We start from the raw sequence: 19,691 nt of genomic DNA on the forward strand, positions 1-19,691 counted from the left end.
CAATCCAATAGGATCGTATTATGTTATGCGCAGGTGCAAACCAAGGCAGAAATTGAGGATCGACTCACATGTCAATTCTTTTTTGGATGGCAGCGGTTCAAAGCAACACAATGGAATTCGTCACAATTAAATATAATACCATGTCAGCGATGCTTCCTCGTTCATCTGTCACCATCCAAGACATGACTGGTCTTTTTTCAGTCAAGACTTCGGGTCAACATTTAAAAATCTCTACAGGAGATGGCACATCGACGTGGAAGAACATATGGCCATCTACGGATGGCTCATTCGGATTGCCTCAGAATGTCAAATATGCCTTTTTGGTATGCATTTTCATATCTTCCTCCTTTTTCTAGGGACAAAAACTTATCATCTATCCAAACAAGTGTCTTTTCAACTAATGGCAGTTTTCCAGGGGTACAAGTTTTGTAGAATAACAAAAGGTGGGTACGGTGACATGCTGCTGGACTTCTCAATCTTTTATAGATATCCTTCCAAAATACGAAACCAAACCCTTTAAGTGCCAGGGTTTACTTTTCAGGTTTCGGAATGACGAGTTATTAAGTCATCGGCACTTAAAGGGTTAAAGGGATAACCAGATAAAAAATGAAACTTGGCTAAAAGTTTCCTTCCATTGTCCCTAGTAAGACCTCAATATTTTTGCTGACAAACATTCCGAAGTTCAATATTACGAGCTGAAATCTCAAATCTCTGTACCTCACATTTACCTCACGTTGAAATTCTTTTGTTTTCGAGCAGAAATTGAAAATTACAAATCTAAATATCTCAGCTTTGAAAAATAACTAGCCTGTAAAAATTGGAGGTTTTAAATGGAAGGGATCTTTAGGCTGGGTTTCAATTTTCATATCTGGTTATCCCTTTAAGCTCTACAACTGGGTCAATTTTTCACTACACCCCATCATGTATCCCAGGGGATGTCAATCAAAAAATTCGATTGTCGAATCGATCAAAGTGATCGTTCGAATCAATCGAAGTCGATCGAAGTGATTGTCAAATCGATCCAAGTCGATCGAAGATTTACATTTTTTTCCTCTTTATGATTGATTTCGATCGACTTCAATTGACGTTATACCGTCGTAACCTGCTTGCGGCAAATAATTTCACCCTCCTTGTGTCTCCTTTGGTCGGTCTCCACTCACGCGCGTTGCGATAGCTCTTCTTTGAGCAAAGCTTCCACGCTATTGGTCATAAGAAAAATGAAGCAATTTCATTGGCGTGATCTGACGTAAAACGATCACTCGCTTGAAAAGCAAGCGCGCGCTGCAATTTTCTCAAAGCGAAAAATTGCGATTACAGCGCGCGCTAGTGGAGACCGACCTATAATATAAATGGAAGTCGATCAAAGTCAATCAAAGTCGATCGAAGATTTACATTTTTTTAAAGGTTTGATCAACTTCAATCGATTCAACAATCACTTCGATTGACTTCGATTGATTCGACCAATCTCTTCAATCGACTTCCATCGACTTCAATTGCTTCGGTCGCTTTGATTGACATCCCCTGGTGTATCTTAATTATTATTAAGGCCACATGTATACCTCACTTCATAGTGAACCCTCCTTCCTTCTGAATCACCGATAATGACTGGGGAAATATAACTTTAAGAGTCCCCTGTTAATATTGCTATGCGGAAACTCTATGGAATGTGGAAACCACTAAAATATTCATGGTGTGATCAAATTAAATAAATAGAGCTATTGATGCGTTAAATAAACATGATCGTCTGATACTTTTTTTTCCCTGTTCTCTCTGTCTTTTTAAATGCGTATGGTTTGAGCTCTTTTCACACGTGTACTTTATCTTTCTAATTCGAGTCCGAATGATTCTTAGTATCTATGCTCTCTCTCTAATTCGAATGAAGGTTTCCGCATTACAAAATAGTACACCAACATTTAAAATGAAGGTTTCTACGTTACAAAATAGCGTACAAGCACTTGGAAAGAAGGTTTCCGCATCACAAAATAGCGTACAAGCACTTGGAATGAGGGTTTCCGCGTTACAAAATAGCGTACAAGCACTTGGAAAGAAGGTTTCCACATTACAAAATAGCGTACAAGTACTTGGAAAGAAGGTTTCCGCATTACAAAATAGCGTACAAGCACTTGGAAAGAAGGTTTCCACATTACAAAATAGCGTACAAGCACTTGGAATGAGGGTTTCCGCATTACAAAATAGCGTACAAGCACTTGGAAAGAAGGTTTCCGCATCACAAAATAGCGTACAAGCACTTTTAATGAGGGTTTCCGCGTTACAAAATAGCGTACAAGCACTTGGAAAGAAGGTTTCCGCATTACAAAATAGCGTACAAGCACTTGGAAAGAAGGTTTCCGCATTAAAAAATAGCGTACAAGCACTTGGAATGAGGGTTTCCGCATTACAGAATAGCGTACAAGCACTTGGAATGAGGGTTTCCGCGTTACATAATAGCGTACAAGCACTTTTAATGAGGGTTTCCGCATTACAGAATAGCGTACAAGCACTTGGAAAGAGGGTTTCCGCATTACAGAATAGCGTACGAACACGACGCAAAATAGATTATATCCTTCTGATCAGTGGCGTTGTGGGAAAATTTTTCTGGAGGGGCCAAAGTCATTTTTTTTTAAATGGCGCCCCCCTTCCGCCAATTTTCCAAAGTGGTGCCAACACCCAGCAGTTTTTAAACTTTTACTAATTCATTTGCCTAGGCATAATGAGGAAGGAAATATTTTGTGGAGAAGAGTAGATATATCTTTGTTGAATGGAAAAAGGAAAAAAATAGAAAATTTTGAAAATCAACTGCTAAGATACTCTAAATCACTACTTAAAAAAAGATAATTTTGACACTTGCTAGAGTGAAAAGAAAGTTATAGAAACAATGTGTAATGCGAGCGAAGCGAGCGAAAAATTTGATGTTTCATGATTTCAATATTGTTGTCAGCAAATTGGCCTTGGGCGCCGTTAGATTTTCATTTATTAATACTATATTGTACACAAAAAAACTTGTAAATTAGCTAGATTGCAAAAAAGTTACCAATTAAACTGTATTGCGAGCGAAACGAGCGAAAAAAATTGCAAGTATTTTATAACTATCTCAGTAAAATTGATACTGGGGCGCAATTTAAGGTGCATAAAGTACGGTTTTTAAGATTAGGGCGTTAAAAATCCCCTTTGGCGCCCCTTGCTCTTCGGCGCCCCTTCAAAAAAGCTCCATGGAATTACACAAATGGCATATTTCTTGGTACATATTTCTGACCAGACGAGACTAATTGAACCGGTAACCAAAAATACAATTTTCCATCAATTTAGTAGAGTCCGATAAAAAATAATCCAATCATAACTGACACAGGTCACAGGTCATACAAACTACAAACCAGAAAACACTCTTGTACATACAATTTATAACGCAACATTAGTTCATAAAATTTGAAATTTTTAATGCAATGGAAATGTTACATTAAAAAAATGCAATTTAAAACAACTCAAAAAATATTGACAAAGTGACTCTTTAATTACGAAAATAATCAGACCATCACAAAATATGAGGTGAACACCATTACAACAAAATGTTTTTTCATGCTTAATAGGATGCTGACAGTGCAAGTGGATATAGATTGATATGTTTTGAAAATAATAAGTGCTCTAAGAGAGCTGTTTTAGAGACGAGAAGATAGTTACGTCATTTTTATAAAAAATACAAAGAAAGGGATAAAAATAGTCCAATATTTATAAAATATAATCCTTTAGTGCTATTTTGGTATATACGTCGTGGTAAGCAGATGGATATATTTTGATTTTAAAGTTCTAGAGCAATATATAAAACTAGCCGGTACCCGGCGTCGCACGCCGGTTTAGGTGTTTGCTGAACGCATTTAGAGTCCTTTGAGATGTTGGGAAGGTGGCTTAAACACGATGAAATCAAAATTAAAGGGAAGAATTCTCTTCAAAGTTTGACTCTATCCCTCCCGGGTGACGTATCTTTTAACCATATTTTGAAAAAGATTTTTGTGGCAAAAATGATCAGAAAACAGAAAGGGTGTCATTCCCAAATTACACCATACCGGCGACCAGCGACGTCCGAGACGGCTCTGCAATTAGATTTTTTTCTCGCTTCGCTCGCGTTATATTTGCCGTAGTTCTTGATGTTTAGGAAAACTTTGATGTCAAGATAAGCGGTGTGAAATAATAGACATGACACGCGATTCGTCGAAAAAAGGCAGCCCGGGGGAGGGGGTACTTAGGCAAGAGAAGGGTATGGGTATGGGTATGTGCCGGCCTTAAGGGTGCCTTTCTTGAAACATGGCAGTTTGAAAAATCGGAAAATCAAACTTCAGTCCCACTAAGAATTGGAAAAATAGGAAAATTTCAACTTTTTGCCCCCAGAAAGATAGAAATTTGGTCAAATTAGTTCCAAAAAGTGAATTAAAATTCACACAATTTCCCTTGTTTCTTCTCCTCTTTATTCTGCTAAGGGTCCGAGGGGCAGGGCCGAAAGTCAGCTCGCAACCATAGCCCCCCCCGGAAGGCAGCTAGGACACGCAGACAAAAAAGTGTGATAGATAGCGCAATTTTATGTTTCTTTTTATAAAATAACTTCGTCATAACTTCAATAATTTTTCAAATTCAACAATGACATAGATTTACAGCAAAATAATTATTGACATACATGTTTAAAGGTCCCTTTTTACGAAGAAAGAATTCTAGTTTTTACCGCATTTTGAATGTATTTTTAATGTTGCTGCGTTGTTCTAACAAACTTGTTACGTGATTCTTTTGTTTTATTTTATATTTGTTCTTTTCTTTAACAGATTCTGTTTAAAAGATTTCTTTTGTTTTGAAAAGAATTTGAATGTCTCAAATCAAATAAGGTCGTTAATTACATTCGAAAACATAAAACAAAAGAAAAGAAAGAAAAAAGAAAGAAAAAGTCTAATCTATCAATCAAAACAAAGTCTTTATAAAACGGCGCGAATCTGATTCAACACATTTGTGGAGCAAGAACTAAAAGTTATCTTTTGGAAGAACAAAAACATTGGGTGCGAAAACGAAATTATAACAGACATACAAACAAACAAACAAAACGACATACAGACTACGGCTATTAATATATAGATATACCTTCAGTATGATATTTTGACATTAAGATAAGTGTTTTTCAAACCATTTCTTTCATATTTTATAGCTGACCTGTGACCTGTGTTTTCTCTATAATTTGCGAATGTGTGCAAATAAATATAGAAATAGAATTGAACTATCCAATCAATTTTGTTTTTTTCCCATGTGTATTATACCTTATCGGAATTTCCACCTCCTTGCGATGTTGCCATGTAACACTTTTCAGGGGGTAATCAAAGCAAAAAATTAGTGGTTTTCAGTCAAAAGGCCTTACAAAACAGCCTTTGAAGACAACAGTGCCTTCAATTCACCTGATGATATAACTATCTTTCGCTGGTTAAAATTTTCACAGTTAGCTCCATTAGGTATAAATTATTTGTATAAAATGTTTAGAATGTATTATTTCAAATAAGAAGACATTTTTCTTTTTAAATAGATTGCTTTGGCCAGATGTCAGTGCCCCAGTTGCAGACCCATTGTCAGATATGCCATCATCGTCTTCAGGTTATTGACAAGAGCCATCGTCATCAAGTTATAGACAAGAGCCTTTGTCATCAGGTTATAGACAAGAGCCATCGTCCTCAGGTTATAGACAAGAGCCACCGTCCTCAGGTTATAGACAAGAGCCATCATCCTCAGGTTATAGACAAGAGCCATCATCCTCAGGTTACAGACAAGACAAAGACATTTTTAAGTTCGGTAAACTTGCTGGTAAAAGAGGAAATGCAGCCCTCAGTTCTCAGATTTCAGGATTGTATGGTGCCCGGCCAGTGCCTGGGGCTAAAAAACCTAAGAAACAAACAGAAGAAAGAAAGGGTAAGGTAAGAAAGGTTTTTTACTATCAGTATTATCAGTAAATCAAGTCTTTAATTTGTTGATGTTAGGGGAGCCTTTAGATGTTGAGATTATCAGTTAAATTCTTAAGATTTAGTTATGTTTCGGAGGTTATAAAATTTTAAATTATCAAACATGATATTGTTCCAAATTCATCCAAACTCTAAAACATGTCTAGAATATAATGGTCCAAAATTTTTTGTAATTAATAAATGCCATGTTTTTTAATGTTCCCTTTAAATTGATTTTTTACACTGTTAGTGCTCATAATATTCACAAAATGCCTGATAAATGTGACCCCAAGCGATTTGGAGTACATTAAAAATGAGACCGATCTAAGTGCAGACAGATCGATAAAATGTGTGGCCGAAAAGCGGTGAAACGATCTAATCAAAATAAAAAGTAATAATTTGGCATTTGCATTTCTTAAAAGCCACATTGAAGTCATATAATACCAGTCTTTAATCGAAATCGAGAAGCATTTGTCACTTTTGAACTATTTTCATTTTCCTCATTTTCGCGAAAGTAAATTTTGTGAATTTTCGACCTAGCGAAAGTTTCTGCTCACAAAAATTTGTACACCTAAAGTAATAGATGTATTGAATTTTTTTCTTTTTCCTTAGAGCAACTCCAATTCTCAAAACTTTTAGCGTGAGCGAAATTGGAGATGGAGGAAAATTGGAGACCATTGTCGAAATCAAAATTGATCTGGTCAAACTACAGAGACTAGACAGAGATTTTGACAACTACCATGTTCAATCAGAAGTTGCATATCAGCTAGGACACACAGGAACTTTTGTTATAACTTACAAAAATGGTACTCCAGTGAAGAACTCACCAAACACCAGAGGTAAAGTGGCTAGTTTGAAACGCATTTCACAACAAATGACAGCTTTAATTACTTTTTTAAAGGTCGAAATCTATACATGTGCTTTCGTATTCTGGATCGTGTAATACTTGTATTATATATTACACCTATATCACTCATGGTGTAAGAGTTTCTCTTAAACAGGATAAAATTAGGCTTAAGGCTATAATATACCTCACAATTACAGATTCTTTTGTACAAGATCTTTCTGAGGGTGATGAAAATTATCCTCGGATTATGAAAAGTTACCTCGAAGGAAGCAGTTAATATTTAAAAAAACTTCACATGGATCAAACTTCGCCAATGGCGCCATCCACATAGTACGTACGCACAAGGGGGGTGAAGCAGTTAGTACAAGACATCATGCCTAGTAACTGCTTTCTCGGAAGAAGTTAGTAACACCACCACCTTGGTACACTTAGTAGTACAGTTAGTACTAACTGAATTTAGCCTTGAAAAAGGCTTTTGACCTTCATAAATTCAATAAAATCAAATAAAATAAAATTTAATATCTTAAAAATGATTCAATTTTCCATAGCTTTCAATAGGAAAAAATATGGAAGCCGAGAAGAGACAACCCGAATTTTTGTAAGAAACCCAAAATCTTTTTAAAAAACCCGACATCTTTTTATAAAAAAACCCGAAATCTTTTTTTTTTAAACTCGAAATCTTTTTTTAAAAAATCGAAATCTTTTTATAAAAAAACCCGAAATCTTTTTATAAAAAAACCCGAAATGTTTTAAAAAAAAATCGAAATCTTTTTATAAATATTGAAATATTAAATAAAATTGATTTTTTATTCAAACCGCGTTGTCGTGACCTTATCAATGGGAGTGTCAAAATGGTTTATTGCACTCAGTGCGGGACTGCTGCTGAGGAAGATTCCTTCTTGTGTACTAATTGTGGAGTGACCTTCGCCACTGAAAACACCCCTGTTGTACCTGAATTGACTGATGAGCGGGCTATTATAGAACATTATTTTAATAAGCATTACAAATATGACTACATAGTTGTTTTTTTGAGAATTTATCATGGAATTGACATGAGTCTGAGAACATTGAAAAGACGTTTGAAAATCTATGGCTTGAAAAAACGAACAAGAAACATTTCAGTTGAGGCATTGTGCCGAATTATTGAAAATGAAATAAGGGGTCCTGGCTGTATAAAGGGTTATCGTGCACTTTGGAATAGACTAAAAGTCAGTTATGGGATAAGAGTTAAGAGGGATCTAGTCATGACACTGTTGAGAGATATTGACCCAGAGGGTACTGAACAACGGAGGGCAAGAAGACTTAATAGACGAAATTATTCATCGCTTGGTCCGAATCATTGTTGGCATGTAGATGGATACGATAAATTAAAGCCCTATGGTTTACCAATCCATGGATGTATTGATGGGTTTTCAAGAAGAATCCTCTGGATAAAAGTCGTGAAATCTAACAATGATCCCCTTGTTCCGGGAAGTCTTTTTTTACAAACTGTAATCAAATTAGGAGTTACTCCGGCGAAACTAAGAACTGATCTTGGAAATGAAAATGGTATCATGGCAGATTGCCAATGTTTTCTTACACATAATGTAAAATCTCATTCATACGGTTCTTCAGTGGCTAATCAACGAATTGAAAATTATTGGTCACACCTCAAGAGAATGTACATGGCATGGGTCATCGACTTTTTTAAAGAATTGGTCGAAAGAGAGTCGTTGGTTTTGGCAAATTACGTACATAAAGAGTGTGTTTGGTTTGTTTTTTCAGAATTTTTACAGATCGAATTGGACAGGCTGACGTTAGAGTGGAATTCACATTACATAAGGGGACAAACTAGAAATGATACCGTGCCAGGGATACCAGATATTTTATTTCATGCTCCAACCATTTCAGGATACGAAAATCAGGGGAATGAATTGATAAATGAAAGGGTGGAAAATTTGTTAGCCCAAAGGGATATTATTTCAGAAGGAAGAGAGATAATGAATACCATGGATGTAGAACTTGAAGATTATTTTAACTATGTAATCGAGACAGAAAATTTACCCTATCCACCTGCAAATTGGCAAGATGCTAAACAGATGTATTTGACAATAATAAACGCTTTCTAACACTTTCTGTATAAAGTATGCATATATTTTACACTAAAGGATTTCTTTAAAGTTCGGAATAAAAGTAAATCGAATGTTACCAAGAAAAGTTTGAATTATTATTCAGCTACAATTAAAATTTGATTCCTCTAATAGTGCTTTCAGATTTAGATACCTATCTTAAAAATAGACTGACAAAAAGATACTGATACAAGCTCTTCTTATTTCGATAAATTGATTCCTGGTGAAAATTAAACAAAAAGACGTTTCTATGGATTAGATCTAAAAGCTAATGACCATATATCAACAAAACTGTAAAGCAATATGAAATACCTGCAGAGTGTCCTATAAAAATTACCTTCTTCGCATCTTGGAGAAATATAATTTTGTTTGTATAAAAAGTGACAAAGACAGTCGTTCGTTTTACAAAAGCTTCTCTCTACCTCATACAATCCAATTAAGCGGTCGTTTATGAATAACAAAAATGTTTTTGATCATCACTTAAAATGCATTTGTTCAGATTGTTGTTCACTAATATTTCCTATCAAAAGATTAATTGTTTGTATGACAAATTCTGGATTTATATAAAAAAGAGGGAAGAGATGACACTTTCTAAAAAGAGTCGAAGGTGGTATTTTTTATGGGATACTTCGGCCAAAACAGAAATAAAACAGCTCCCATGTAAAACTTTCGTTTCTAGGAAATATCCAAACCAAGTATAAAACATAATGAAGCAAAAAGTAAATCTAGTATATACAAAGGTATACTAATTTCAAGCAAATTGAGGATGATAAAAAAATGCAACCTTAAATTTGTAAAAGTTTTCCAAAATTTGGAATAAGCTCAACAGGTGCCAACTTATAAGCATTCGAGTGAAGTTGTATGTAGAATATTGATAATGAAAATTCATATAGACTGTAGTACAATCATAACAAAGCCTTCATTTACTTGGCTATTCTAAAGTCTGTTCCAAAAAGATTGGCAGTCTGTACGTTTTCAAACATTCCTCTTGAGGGGGAAAGGTATAGATAAAAGTAATACCTTGTTGGAAAGATAACTTTATTTGCGGCTTTATGTAAGCTTTTCAAAATTCTCTAAAAATTTGTACAAATGAAGATGAAAAACTGAAGATCTCGAAAATCTCTTTTGGATCAAAAGCTCTCGAAAAATTCTAAAAATTCTCGAAATGGACCTAAAGCAAGGGGCTATAACTATGAATTTTCTGGAATTTCTAAAAATCTTGTATCAAGTTGCTCAAAATTATCTTTCCAACAAAGAATTACTTTTTTACTTTATATATTTTTCCCCTTAAGAGCAATGTTTAAAAAAGTACGGACTGCCATTTTTTTGGAACAGACTTTATAAAACAATTACCCTATTCATTTTCTGAACTAGAGAAATAAAAAACTATAAGTTTTAACTAATCAGCAGCTAGCAATAAATCAAAAGAAAATTTCCAACAAAAATGTCTACGTATATTTTTTAAATGAAGCCTAGAAAATAAAAAAAAGTTATCGTTTACCAAAGCCTGGAGAAGATAAAATATCCTCGCAGAAGCTCTCTATAAATGTTTGACTGTCAATATATATCTCTGATTGACTGGAATAACAATCATCAGGGCACATGTATATGCCTCGATGTGTCTCGCTTTTATCCTTTTCACTTGAAGGATAAACAAATTTAATGGTTCCTTTCCCTTTCATTGAGTCAAGAACAAATTTGGATCCTGAACAGAATCTAAAGACATCTGGAAATGTGATGATTTTATCTACTTCTTTGGCATCCTCAATCGAATAAACTTTTCTTTTGTACTGTTTAACATGATGAAAACTCTCAACAAAAATTTGTGAAATTATAAACAATGTCTTCCTCCACAGTTTTTCCTTTCAATGTCTTCACTGTATTTCTTCTCCTTGTATACCTCGAGTAAGTCTTCAGTGGACTGTTTTACTGGGCGAATAAGCTCATTGAAGCTATTTTCAAGATGCTGCTGCATTACTGTTCTGAATCCAAAGATTTGCATACCATCAGCTACTTGCTCTGTTTCTTCACTACATGTAGACATACAAAAATGAAAAGATATGTCCTTTATGAAATCATTCTTCTCAGCAAATTGAACTTTCGGTTTTGTAACTCCAGCAGCAAACCTTTCTGTGAAATTTTCAATTAGATTCTGAAAAGCTTCTTCGTTCTCACAATTTACTAAGGCTTCCAGTTTTGCTGCCACTTCAAAGTAAGGAATATCCGTGTAGTTTGGTAGTATAAACTCAACATTTAACAATCTACATGCTATTCCAGGCAAAAAGTATCTTGGACCAGCAAAACCATTTATCAAAGCCAAGCTTATCAAATTTCCAAAATAATGATATTCCTTCGACTTCATCTTCTCTGTAATGTGAAGGAAGGTGTGCAATTATCGGAACTACCAGTAGCAAGAATGTGGTTTCTTGCGTCATCAAAAAACAAGGAAAAAAACTCTCTCAAAACACCACTTCCATCAGCTTCTTCAGAATCACCAATAAACTTAACTTTAAAAGGCTTGATGTTTTCTGCCCAGTGTATTTTGAGTTTTTGCATTGTGTCAAGATATATCTTTCTCCTCCTGATAGTTAAAGTAAACAACTCTTCTGATGATTTGAGCAAATTCAAAATTGTTTCTCTTTTACTTTCGTAAGAGTCGACATATGGCAGAGTTTCTTCAAGATTGATAATTGTCGGTAAAGCTTGTGTTTCTGCTGTTGTGTTGTTAGCTGTAGAACGTTTGTCTGTAGTTGTTTTGATTTCCACATTTGGCATCAATCGAGATACATCTCCACTGGTATCAGGAGGATTAGCATCATCATCAGGGACATAGTAATGATGTTCCTCCACATTTGGCAAAAGTTCTTGATAAATTGGTTCAGGAGGTGGTACGTAATGATCATTATTGTTTATTTTATCATTTTTGCAAGGTTGATTTTCTGAATCACTTTCGGAGGATCTCTCACTTGAGGTATTATCCTTTTTCAAATTGTTAAATACATGATCAAAATCAGTTTTAAGACAAAGCAAAAAGATACACTTTGAATAAGGTTGGTTTAGCTCTACTTTGTAGTCTTTTACGGTAAAAGGCTTCCTGGACCCTCGCAACGAAAAAACACGGGTGAAATCAGGGTAGAGCAAGACATAATCCTCTAATCCACAAAAGTTCTGATCATGTTTACTGTATTTGTCGATGGCTGCATATTTTAAGTCAATTGCATTACATGAATCTTTGATTGTAACAGACATTCTTCCTCTACGTGGTTTTAATGTGCCAATAGATTCTTCATAACTAGCAAATCCAACGTTTACTGAAACATCCTTTGAGGAAGTCAATGTACTAGTCCAGACGGTAGTAATCGAAGTTCCGAACGTTCGATTGTAATCGATAATAATCGAATATAATGAACGTCACGATGATGACTTTCGTTCGCCGTTTGAATAATCGAATACTCCGTCAGAATATCTCTCTCTTCGATTACCGTTCGATTGTTGATGACCCCATGACTCTTCGTAATCGATTACTCTTCGATTAATTCGGATACTATGGTTTGTAAGATTTATTAGATTACTTCGATTACCATTCGATTACTTCGACTAGTCATCGAAGGCTTCGATCTCTTTATTCCCTCGTTTATTTCAACAGCAAAGTTTAATCGAACCAGGCCGTACATTGTACTGTGCACACGGAGAAGAGCCTGCTGGGTTAGGGTTAATAATTTTCGAAGCTCGTTTTTTTAACTACCCGGAGTTCTGGTCTTTCACCGGATCTTCTTCTTAGTGTGGGAACTGAAAGGAATATGCAACACGACGGTTTACGTATTATTCGAATAAACGCCCCCTTTGAATAAACGCTCCTCCTAAAATCGAAAAAGTTAAATAGACGCCGCGGGCGTTTGTTCGAAGTAATACGGTACAGTTGAATGTAGCATAAAAAAGATTGTCGAAGGGTCGTCAAACAGTCAGGCAAATATCCTTGCATTTGCACGGAGTCCGCTACGTTGCATTTGCAACGGGTCGAAATCGAAAGTCGCGCTAAAACCCGGTGCAAATACACTGGGTTTTTGGAACTTGTGCATTGCACGGGGTGGAAAAATTATAAAATTTAAGATTTNTATGTATGTTAATTTAGTCTCTTCTAGGGACAGTCTTGGAAAGATATTTCCAATTGAAAATTTCGTGTCACTATGAGCATTTTGCCTGAATTTCTTGTCTAATAATGTTTTTTCTCACATTACATTTCACAAATGTATCCAGCTCGGAATGCTAGCCTTACTTTAAAACTTTTTTTCTGCAAATGTACAAAAATAAAGAGCTAGAGAACTTTTAAAAAAAAAAGACTGATAAACATTTTTAAAAATTAGACATCTTCGAGCCGGCATGACAGTTGTCCTTTGCGGACAAAGCTAGAACATCAATTGTCTTCTGAAACAATGAAAATACAATGAAAGCTCTCCATCGTTTTAAGGAGTCGTTTATCCAGTGTATAATAAATCTTTGCTGCTACACACTTGGAGTGAGTACACTCTTTTGAGGGAATCGAATTTCAAAGATATTTCAAGTCTCGGAAAAATTGATAAAAATTAGATAGATGTTGATATAATCTGCTTAAGCTCAACATAAGGATACATACTCTCCATATTCATTTCTTTGGATATTAATGTGATTGAGACATGGGCGATAAAATTCTTACAGTCCGTCTCCACAGTTTAAATTTCAGAGAAAGCTAAGCTGTCGTGCTCACGGTAAATGATTCCAGGATAAAAAAATCTTCAAATAATCACCAAAGAACAAATTTCATCCAGTCTTACAACTGTTTTGTTCCATGGGAGTATCTTGTTTATAAGTATTTCAAATTTTAGCGTGGGGTTTTCTTTATGGCTCCTAGCACCGGTTTTCAGGGGTCTAATTCAGGCCTAGCCTGGAGATCCATATGCTATGATTTCTTATTCTATATACTGATGGTGAAATATATAGCATGGTATGGGCTGAGAGTTTGAATTTCTCAGATCCTAATTACGGTTGAAAACTTAGCCAATCAAATTTTGTTATTCTTTTACTGGTCACACTTTCTTAGAGAAAGCGCAACTTCCGAAATTTGGTTTTTATTTTAGGAAGTGAGGACAACGCTAAATTCGAATTTCCCACTGTAAATTTTTTGAGACAGTATCTGCCTCACAGGTCATACCCGTCCTGTATACATCAGATTATAAAAATACAGGACGGGTCTCCTATCTAATTTAGGCCTAGCCAGTACCTTCCCACAAACCAAATTTTTTCTTTGTTTTATTTTTTTATGTTCGGTTCGCCGCTTCAATTACATAATCACGCTGGGCTTGCTAAGAATTCTCCAGAGTTAATTTTTCATTCGCCAGGTTACCTAGGTTACCGACTACCTTTTGTTCTCACTTCTTTGTACTTTGAAATTCATTCTCTTAGTACTCTTAAAAATACGAATTTAACCTTAATTCATTTTTCCATTAATGACTGCGGATAATTCTTAAGGGCTCTGACCATAGTGAATTTTTCATAATTGCCATGTTTAAAATGTGTTTTCTGACTGATGTAACCAACAAAACTACGGTTATCATTTCTGTAACTATTCCTGAATCTTCAAAAATTCATTTTTGACGAAGAAGAAATGAAGACTTTTAATATTTCAACAAAGTTCGTTTTCGGCGAAGATTTTATTTTCGCACTAGATGGTGTATTTTACACACAATAAAAATTTTTGCGGAAAATTTTTGTATTTCTTTGGAACTCGAAATATTTTTGATCATTTTTTCACTGCTAAATAAACAGTCAAACTAAATCAGAAAAAACCTTCCGCAAATTTTCAAATGATTTTGCGGACAAAAGAATTGAAAAAAACGGTTTACCCATTAAACACTTAGCTATTAAAAATATGACTTATTCTTCAATTGTGCAAAAGGTTTTAAACATTTTAGATTAAACTATAATTTCTTAATGGATCATTGCATAAATTAATTTTATGATCATGAAGTAATAAATGATTCATTCTATTAGGGATTTACTTTTTTAATGGGAACACTGTTTTAACATTGAAATACAATTTGTAGCGATGAGCTATTTATAAACATTTTGCGTCTTGGCTTGGCTTGGCTTGTAATTATTCTGCCGTAATTAGCTTGATGCATACTTTATAGAGAGTTTTGATTTTAAAAGATGAGGTTTTAGATACACAAAGTTTGATACTAAATATCTGGCGAAGGAATTAATATTTCACAATTCTGTAAACGCAGTTTTTTGCTAGTTCCTAAAAGGAACCTTCAGCCAAAATATCGACATTAAACTGAAATACTAATTTTTGACTATGGTCAGATCCCTTAAATTGTTCTTATTTTCCGACATTTTTGAGCCTCTGAGTGAATGAAAGTATGAAAAATAAATGAATCAAAGGTTTGATGATTTGGCATCTATTTCATTTGCTCATTTACAAAAAATATACAATCGATATTTATTCTTTCTATCTATATAGTTTTGTTGACCTTCCTTTCAAAAAAATCGGAAAGATCCAGCAAAATTCAACAAAAAATTCAAAATTATTTAAAAATATTTTGTGAAAAATACAGAAATTTAATAATATAGAATATGTAAGTAAAGTCAACCCATTTAATTCGAGACATTTTCGTTTATAGCAAAAACTGGTCAGAATTATATAGAGATTCTACAGCTGTAGGTCTGTGGGGTCCTAAAAAAATACCTCTACCTCTACACGCAATCGAACTTAAAGGCTGCATTCAGATCATTTAAACAAAGCTGAAATTTATACAATTTGGAATGGAGTTTTTGACAATATTATATCATAAAGTAGAGAGCTTATCACTTCCTCCCAATTCTATGACATAATGCAAAGCACGGCAAAGTTCGTTTCCACACCCCTCTGAATCGGGCAAAAAATACAGAAAAAAGTCATTGGCTAAAAAAAAAAATCGAAAAAATAGCACAAAAAATAATATAAAAAATAGAAGACAATTACTGTATTAAGAAAACTAAACCAAAAAACAAAGGGCGTTATAAAAAGGGCGATTTATTACAGCTCCGCCACATCACCCTCTAAATGTTTCAAAGAGTGCATTGCCATTTTGTACGATTTCGGTCGATTCCGTCTGGGAGCTCGATCGAGGTTTTGAAAAACGGTTCCTCCGATGCTGGATCGAGAAGACGAACAATCGTCACTCGATTCACCGTCATCAAAATCGAATGAATCGAATTGTTCGTTCGAATAATCGAGTGCATATTCTCGAGTATAATTTGATATACTTTCCGATGAAGTGTCTACAATTCGTTTACGAGGTAAAGAACGATATTTATGTGCTGGCATACTGTCGCCACGTTTTAAGTTTTTAGGACAAACTCTTGGTAAGCTATTATGGTAGTCCATTTTGTCACAGTATAAACTTAACAATTCATCATCAGTCGTTTTAGAAACATTATTCCAATCTGATATTGAATAACCTGAAACATTATCGTTACAATTGAGTTCTTTTATTGAATCCAATACGCGAGATGAACGTTTATTGAATTTGCTTGTTCGGACGGTCAGTTCGTCCGATTGTGTCGATGAAATGGATGAGATTTCGGATTCTGTTGAAGTATGGAGAGATATTTCATCACCCTCCTCTGACTTAGGTGAGCCGCAAGGTTCGTATGTTATTACTGGAAGTAGAAAGATACGAATAATTTGTTTAAATATGTTGCTTTATAAGTAACTTTATTGAGAGCTTTTTAACGCTAAATAGTACACTACATTTATTCATGATATTCTAATACAATAATGACCGGTTGGCGAGGTCTGTACTGAGAATTACATTTATTACATCATTATGCTGACATTAAATCAGTCAATAACGTCACTTTCAACCCCGGGGGGGGGGGGGGGGTACTAGGTTTGCAAGACGGGTATGTCCGAGCCGAAAATCGAAAATCGACCCTTTGAGAGACAAAATTTTGGTGATTTTGAGACCCTTTGAGAGACTTTCCTAAATTTTGGTCAAATTTTTTCCAAATTTTGGTTTCATTTTTCACCAATTTTTGGTCAAAATTTTTGGAAATCGTGACCCTTTGAGAGAGAAATTTTTGATTTTCGTGATTTTGGGACCCTTTCAGAGACTAACTTTTGTATTTGTACCCCTTTGAGAGACTTTTGAGGAATGAGAAAAGGTACCCTTATGGCTCGCACATACCTGACACCCATTTTGCCCCCCCGGGCTTTCAACCAATCAGCGTGAAAGATATTGCAATGGTGCATATCATCATGAACTAGAAGCAACTTCACAAAAATCAAAGGGGATATAAAGAGAATGTAAGCATTTGCTAAGTGCCTATTCTAACCTTAAAAACATATCTCCCTGCCATACCAATTTTCATTTAAGAAAATTCAGCATGAGTTGAAGAGGACAGTGAAATGAGAAGGGTGACTTACTTCCGTTCAACAAATCGTACTCTTGTTGTTTAATGCGAATTAACTCTTCTTCTTTTGTCTTTAATTTTGTCTGCTTTTTCTTCAATCGGACAGCAAGCTCCACACGTCGGACAGCATCGATAAATTTCACCACCAATCTAAAAGGGCCAAACAAATCGTTACCGTAACCATGTCAACATAGATGTAGAAACGTTAAATTTAATTTTTCAGATAAGGATCACAGTGGATCCGCCAAAAATTATATTTTATGTGAAACATCCAAACATCAAAGTAGGTTAGAAAGTAAGTTGTCGTGAGGAATCTCATTTCACCAATATCAAGTCGTTTATAATTTACTTGTGGTGACAGATTACAGTACATTGGGAATTTCCCCAAGAACAAAAAAGTAAAACAAAAAGTGTTATAAAGTTTTAGAACTTTAGTTTTAATCCAACGAAGTACCTTAATTCAGTCTTCTCTTCAGTGATCAATTGAACGATTTTTATATGATCCATTTGTTCCACGTTTTGTTCTCCCACCTCCACGATGATGTCTCCTTCACGAAGACCTGCCATATAAGCTGCTCCCTCGTCTTCCACGTAGCGAACAAAAGTCCGTTTTTGAGCTTCTCCTCCATTCTTGGGGAAAGCATAAGTCTGAAAAGGGAAAATATCGAAATATAAAAAACGATTACTTGAAGTATTGGTCGGGGTACGGAGAACAATAGTAATAACACTTTTCTTATTAGCAGGATTTTTGACGCAGTTTCATTAGCACTAGGTGACTTCTTATTAAGATCAATATGAGAGTATTAAGAACTTAAAAATTAATGACATTATCCAGTCTTTTTTGCACATCCAATTAATAAGAACGGATTGAGAAAGACAGGCTAAACACAGCTTTATGTCATTGCTTTATCACCATAACAACAAAACAAAAAACACAGACTCAACATTGAAGTAAAACAAAAGTAAATTCATTCAAATCGATGAATGGAGCATCTATCGGCGCCTGTTGAAAATTCCGTTTCACATTCACGCAATTTATTAATATTCATGACCGAATTCATGCGTTAAAACAATCATGCAATGATTCATAAATTCATAATGGCCACCAAAAGATAAACATAAACATGGGTTGTCATGGGGACACTTACCTGTAACCAGAATCCAAATCCTTCATCTTCTGTTTTCTGAAGTTTCAACGTTCGACGTTCGTTACGCGGTGGTTTGACGTCCGGTCTGTAGAATACACGAAAATCGAAACTTAGTTAGATCAGGGTTTGTGTATGAAATGAGGGAAACTGACCAGGGAACCTTCAAATCGCGTTAGAACATTTAAAGAGCATAACATATTGTTAGATTGTTGAGAAATGATATAAGTGAAGCCTGAAAATTAGGAATAAAAGAAGTGAACCATTTTTTTTTTGAAATCATTACGCAAAATTCTTTCACGGTTTACAAATAGAGACAGACAAAAGAGATTGCGGTAACGCGGTTGTTTGATTATTTCATTGATCAATTAATGAACAGATCATAAATGTCTGATTTTCATTCTCTTTTTCGAACTAAAATCAATATATTCATGATGAGGCTAAAATAGTACGGTGATACTTTAGGCTCGTGTAATCCGATTTTTACAACAGATCCTTTTCTGCTTCAAATCCGGATTACGTAATTGAATACTATGAAGAATTTCTATTGGAGGAAAATGAAGAAAATTTTTTGATCAAAATTGCGTGTAAACGGTGTCTTTATGTTTGTCCTGCGCTGCGATTTTCGGAATAAGAACTGTTTTATTGCGTAAAAATTCTTCTTCTTACTCACAGTTTAATTAATGAAAATCTCGAAGCTCGGAAAAAAAAGAGCTAGAAACCCTTTGTTGAAAGAAACCCAACGCATGCGAAAAAGGAATGAAAAATCTTTCTAATTGAGCGAATATAAATATTTGAGAGTTCCCAACAGCGATTTCAAGCCATGACCTTTAGAGCGGCGCTTTTTGAACACGACATGAACAAAGTCTCGGCCTTCGAACGAGAAAGAGGGGTAAAAAGAAAAAAAGAAATCTTAGGTAATCTATGTTTCCTATTGCAAAGTAAAATAAAATATTCGGTTAAGATTTTGTTTCTTTTATAAAGAATCCTTCACTGATTTTGGCAGTGCTTTACACGCTTTTTTTTTTATAAGAAAGGTGTTTTTTCATTTCATCATGGATATTCTTAACTTTTTGGCGAAAATCATCCAAAAATATTCTTACGGTATTCTTAGGTTAAGATCGAAATTGGCAATCTACAGGTGACAATGCATTAAAAATGGCATTCTTAGGTTTAGTTGCTAAATTCCATGATGGTGATA

General features: G+C 34.8%; 2 protein-coding genes across 2 annotated transcripts in view; one reads left to right on the forward strand and one right to left on the reverse strand.

The window, feature by feature from the left end:
• The first annotated feature begins 1,918 nt into the window (after window positions 1-1,918).
• On the forward strand, window positions 1,919-2,711 carry LOC136799041 (C-type lectin domain family 4 member F-like). The gene is made up of 2 exons (XM_067055720.1): window positions 1,919-2,533; window positions 2,706-2,711. Exons 1-2 carry the CDS (start codon window positions 1,919-1,921, stop codon window positions 2,709-2,711), a joined length of 621 nt encoding a protein of 206 aa, XP_066911821.1.
• Window positions 2,712-15,946: 13,235 nt separating this feature from the next.
• Window positions 15,947-19,691, reverse strand: part of LOC136799089 (uncharacterized) — a 41,138-nt gene continuing 37,393 nt past the window's right edge. The window contains exons 12-15 of the mRNA XM_067055773.1: window positions 18,494-18,578; window positions 17,800-17,993; window positions 17,359-17,495; window positions 15,947-16,592 (exon numbers count right to left, since the gene is read on the reverse strand). Coding sequence (XP_066911874.1) covers window positions 15,967-16,592; window positions 17,359-17,495; window positions 17,800-17,993; window positions 18,494-18,578 — 1,042 coding nt within the window. The 3' untranslated portion in view covers window positions 15,947-15,966. The remainder of the gene's footprint in view (window positions 16,593-17,358; window positions 17,496-17,799; window positions 17,994-18,493; window positions 18,579-19,691) is intronic.

Source organism: Clytia hemisphaerica, unplaced genomic scaffold (assembly GCF_902728285.1).
Source record: "Clytia hemisphaerica strain Z4C2 unplaced genomic scaffold, Clytia hemisphaerica genome assembly, whole genome shotgun sequence".
NCBI classification, from domain to species: Eukaryota; Metazoa; Cnidaria; class Hydrozoa; order Leptothecata; family Clytiidae; genus Clytia; species Clytia hemisphaerica.

Coding starts and splice junctions, on each gene's coding strand:
- LOC136799041 (XM_067055720.1), top strand. CDS start 1,919: ATGAAGGTTTCTACGTTACAAAATAGCGTACAAGCACTTGGAAAGAAG.